This window comes from Vulpes lagopus, chromosome 4, assembly GCF_018345385.1.
Source record: "Vulpes lagopus strain Blue_001 chromosome 4, ASM1834538v1, whole genome shotgun sequence".
Taxonomy (NCBI): domain Eukaryota; kingdom Metazoa; phylum Chordata; class Mammalia; order Carnivora; family Canidae; genus Vulpes; species Vulpes lagopus.
Genome location: NC_054827.1, coordinates 90,579,385 through 90,584,489, shown reverse-complemented (window position 1 = coordinate 90,584,489; position 5,105 = coordinate 90,579,385). Strand labels below are relative to the sequence as shown.

Genomic DNA, 5,105 nt, shown 5'->3' with positions numbered 1-5,105 from the left:
ATAAGATCAATGCATCCACAAACAGAGATGATTTTACTTCGTCCTTTCTCATTTGGATGCCTTGTATTTCTTTTTTCTTTTTTTTCCTAATTACTCTGGGTAGGACAGTATTGTGTTGAATATTGGGCATCCATTATCAAGGATGCCTACTCTGGGGATTCTCACTGCCTTTTCATTTTGTTGATTTCCTTTGCTGTTGAAGTACATTCCATCTATACCTAATTTGTTGGAAATTTTTATTATAAAAGGATGTTGAATATTTTCAAATGCTTTTACTGCATCTATTGAGATTATCATATAATTTTTATCCTTCATTCAGCTGATGTGGTGTATTATATTGATAGATTTGTATATATTGAACCATCCATGCATCCCAGAAATAAATCCCATTTGATCATGATGAATGATCCTTATTTTATTTTATTTTAATTCCTGTGTAGTTAACATACAGTATTATGTTAGTTTCAGGTGTACAATACGGTGATTCAGCAAGTTCTATATATACTCAGTGCTCAACAAGATAAGTGTACTTTTAGTCCTCTTCACCTATTTCACCCATCCCCCATCTACCTCCCATCTGATAACTATCAGTTTGTTCTCTATAGTTCAGAGTCTCTATCTTGGTTGTCTCTCTTTTTATTCTCTTTGCTTGTTTGCTTTATTTCTTAAATTCCACATATGAGTGAAATCATATGGTATTTGTCTTTCTCTGGCTGGCTTACTTAGCATTATACTCTCTATATCTATGCACACTGTTGCAAATGGTGAGATTTCATTCCTTTTTATGGCTATATATATGCCACTTCTTTATTCTTTATTCATTCATGTATCAGTGGACACTTGGGCTACTTGTATAATTTGACTATTGTAAATAATGCTGCAATAAACAGAAGTGCATATATCCTTTTGAATTAGTGTTCTAATATTCTTTAGGTAAATATCCAGTAGTGTGATAATTGGATCATATGGTAGTTCTATTTTTAATTTTTTTAGGAACTTCCATGTTGTTTTCTACATGATATATGATCCTTTTAATGAGCTGTTGAGTTTGGTTTGTTAATATTTTTTGAGGATTTTTGCATTTATGTTCATCAAGGATATTGATCCGTAATTTTCTTTCCTGTAGTATCCTTGTCTGACTTTGGTGTCAGACTGATGCTGGCTTCATAAAATGAGTTTGAAAGTGTTCCTTCCTGTTTAGTTTTCTTTAAAGGATTTTATTCATTTATTCATGAGACACAGAGAGAGAGAGAGAGGCAGAGACACAGGCAGAGGGAGAAGCAGCCCCGGGATCACGCCCTGGGCCAAAGGCAGCGCTAAACCACTGAGCCACTGAGGCATCCTCCCTCTTTAGTTTTCTGAACTTCTTTAAGAAGGATTGGTATTAATTCTTTAACTGGTAGAATTCACTGTGAAGCCATTGAATCCTTGGCTTTTTTTAATTGGGAAGTTTTTGATTATTAATTCAAAGTCTTTACTTTCATTATTGGTCTGTTCAGATTTTTTTCTTCATGATTCAGTCTTAGTAGGTTTTATGTTTCTAGGAATTTATCCATCTCTTCTAGGTTATCCAATTTGTTGATGTATATTGTTCATAGTGGTCTTTTAGGATAATTCGTACTTCTGTGGTATCGTTATAATGTTTCCCTTTTTATTTCTGATTTTATTTATTTGAGTCTTCCCTATTTTTTTTTTTGACATAAGAACAGCTCATTTAATCCCAGTGCAGTATTCAATTTTGAGACTGAAACGCTTGACTAAAACCTGCTTCCCTCTAAACGGCTTAGGAAACGGAATCGGAGTTGGCAAAAATTAATCTTCACGTTACACACCAACGGGGAGGCAGGATCTGAAAATCTGCTTCCGACTTCCGTCTGCACCCGACACGCGAGGCAAAAACGTTTATTCACTTTTGTGTTGCACAAGGTAAGAACCACATTATCTAGATTCACTTTAGGTAACAATAATTTAAAAGACAGCCACCGTTACAGAAAATTTTAAATTGACTATTTGACAATTTATACAATAAATGAAGAAAACTGACAAAAGAACAGGTCAGTGATCACCCAACACAAAAAGGTTAACAAATGTGGCCAAAGGATCAGTGCGTATCATCCACCACCTTCTCGTAACCTCCTGGCTGGGGTTTTTTTTTTTTTTTTTTTTTTTTTTTTTTTTTTTTTGATGGGGAGGGATAAAGCAGGGGTAACACAAAGGCAGGCTGATTCAAACTAATCCTATTAAGTATCTTATTTTATACTTCTTTCTAAAATTACTGTGTAAACAGAACATGTATTAATATAGCTCATGCAACTCTAGTTTTCTACTGCAGGTCAGGAATCCAACAAGGTAATGCTCAGATTGAGGCAAAAGCTGGAAGTAAGTGCCCTGAAGACTATCTGCTCCAATCATGAACTGCACTAACTGAGCAATTATTTCAAAATATGAACCAGATATAAAAGAACAAAAAAACAGAAAAAATATCTAATTGAAAAAACATGTAGTGGACACAAATGGATTAGGTCAACATTACCTACTTACAAATTAGACCAAATCAAAGAAAATGCTCAACTTTCCGGGGAGCCAATTTCAGTTCTGGTTGTGCCACTTAATTGGAGCAAGATCCTAAGTGGGTCAATTCGTGCAAGGATTGATTTCAAAATCAATTTACAATATTATCTCAGACCCTACAGCTAAGGATCTAAGGATCTTCTATAAGAACTCAAGGTGGGGGAAAATGTGATTTGAGAAATAAAAGGATGCTGCTCCTCGCACACCCCCAGGCGACCAGCAGTCAGCCTACATCACACTTCAAGCTCTAATGATTTAAGAATTAGAACCTCCTTTCCCCTCTTATTCCACAATACTTGACCTGGCCTCCAAAATAAAAAACACAACCTGCGTTTCTTCATGGCACCAAGTGGCTAATACCTAGGTATATGAAGGATTGACTTTAAAGTTGATTAAAGAGAACATCAATTCATTATAGAAAATTAACAGAAATAACATGCTTGATTCACACAGGTTTGACGGACTTTTTGGTTACCTAGTCAATTGCAAACTGGCTCCCATTAGTGGTCAATAGAATGCTCTGCATTTGGGCCAGAAACCAGATTAAGTTAAATCAAGCCTTTATTTCAACAGTACAAACTATGTTTATTTGTGTGTAAAGTGCCAGTTTTATATAAAAATCGGTACGTAAACTTAAAAATCTGCTTTGAAGCACAGAGGCTGACACCGCCCAAGGGCCTTAGAGTAACTGATTAATCGTGCTAGATCAGACTCACTTGAGTCCCCACACTTTTGAGACCTGACTGCCACCGAGAGCCACTGTGAAGTTAGTGGACAGCCAGCCTGCCCGCAAAAGCCAGACACGGCCAATATCTTTCATTAAGAATCCGAGTAGCTTTTTGTCTATGCTTCTTTCTGGGTGAGACGACTAGCATTAACTGATCAACAGGCTTGCTTATGAGGTAGCTACACAGTTTTAACAATACTATTAATGAACGTTATGGATGATTCATGGTGTAGCTGGTTTGATACACTTCAAGTAGCTGATTTTTTTTTTTTTTGGATGAGAAAGGGGAAAAAAAAATCAGCAAAGAGCACATCTTCATTCACTTAGAAGTCAGCATCCAAGGTAAAAGAATTCTCTGTTGGACTTGACATCACTCCCATCCTCTGATACTCGCCTACTCTCTTCTCAAAGAAGTTAGTCTTCCCTTCCAGTGAAATATTCTCCATAAAGTCAAATGGATTTTCTACTCTGAAAACCTTGCTAAAACCAAGCTCCAGCATAAGTCGGTCTGCCACGAATTCAATATACTGCTTCATTAACGTGCAATTCATCCCAATGAGCTTCACTGGCAAGGCCTCCGTGAGGAACTCCTGTTCTATCCTAACGGCATTGATAATTATTTCCTTCACCCTCTGCTCTGAAGGTTTGTGGACCAGGTGTTTGAACATCAGGCAGGCAAAGTCACAGTGTAAACCCTCATCTCTGCTAATAAGTTCATTGGAAAACGTGAGGCCAGGCATCAGGCCCCGTTTCTTGAGCCAGAATATCGACGCAAAAGAACCCGAAAAGAAGATTCCTTCCACGGCAGCAAAGGCCACAACCCGCTCTCCATAGGTAGCTTCTTTGTCCCCAATCCAACGCAAGGCCCAATCTGCCTTCTTCTTGACACAAGGCATCGTCTCGATGGCGTTGAAGAGAAATTCCCTTTCTTTGGAATCTTTAATATAAGTGTCAATGAGGAGACTATACATCTCAGAGTGGATGTTTTCCATGGCAATTTGGAAGCCATAGAAACAGCGGGCTTCGGTAATCTGAACTTCTTGGCTAAACCGCTCCACCAAGTTCTCATTTACTATGCCATCGCTCGCTGCAAAGAAAGCCAGAACATGGGATATAAAATATCTCTCCTCAGGCTTCAGGGATTCCCAGTGCTGAATGTCCTTGGAAAGATCCACCTCTTCGGCTGTGCAAAAGGAAGCCTCCGCTTTCTTATACATCTGCCAAATATCATGGTACTCGATAGGGAAGATGACAAAGCGGCGGGGGTTTTCTCTCAGCAGCGGTTCCTCCTCCGCGCTGGAGGCAAGTACCTTAGTTTTCGGCTCGCCGGGCTCCTGGAAGATCCTCCGGGCGGTCTTGCTGGCCAGCACGCGGGTGCCGAGGGCCGGGGGCGTGTTCTCCTTGTCCGCCAGGCTGAGCCCCTTGAGGGGCGAGAGCTGGAGCTGCTGCTGCTGCTGCTGGGGGTCCGCGATGCTGGCGAGCGGGACGCGGACGGAGAGCATGGCGGGGGCGGGGGCGGGGGCGCGCAGGTCCGGGGATCTTCCCTATTTTTTAATTAGTCTATCCAAAGATTTGTCAGTTTTGGTTTTCTTTTTTTTAAAAAAAAAAAGGCTCTTGGTCTCCAGGATCGCGCCCCGGGCCAAAGGCAGGCGCCAAACCGCTGCGCCACCCAGGGATCCCTTCCCGGTGCATGGAGCCTGCTTCTCCCTCTGCCTGTGTCTCTGCCTCTCTCTCTCTGTGTGTGTGACTATCATAAATAAATAAATAATTTAAAAAAAAATTTAAAAAAAAAAAAGGCTCTTGGTTT

The 5,105-nt window shown here is 39.9% G+C and overlaps 1 protein-coding gene across 1 annotated transcript; it reads right to left on the bottom strand.

The window, feature by feature from the left end:
* Positions 1-3,114: 3,114 nt before the first annotated feature.
* Positions 3,115-4,800, bottom strand: LOC121489614 (ribonucleoside-diphosphate reductase subunit M2-like). Its single transcript, XM_041752847.1, has one exon. It carries the CDS (start codon positions 4,798-4,800, stop codon positions 3,622-3,624), a length of 1,179 nt encoding a protein of 392 aa, XP_041608781.1. The 3' UTR covers positions 3,115-3,621.
* Positions 4,801-5,105: the final 305 nt, after the last annotated feature.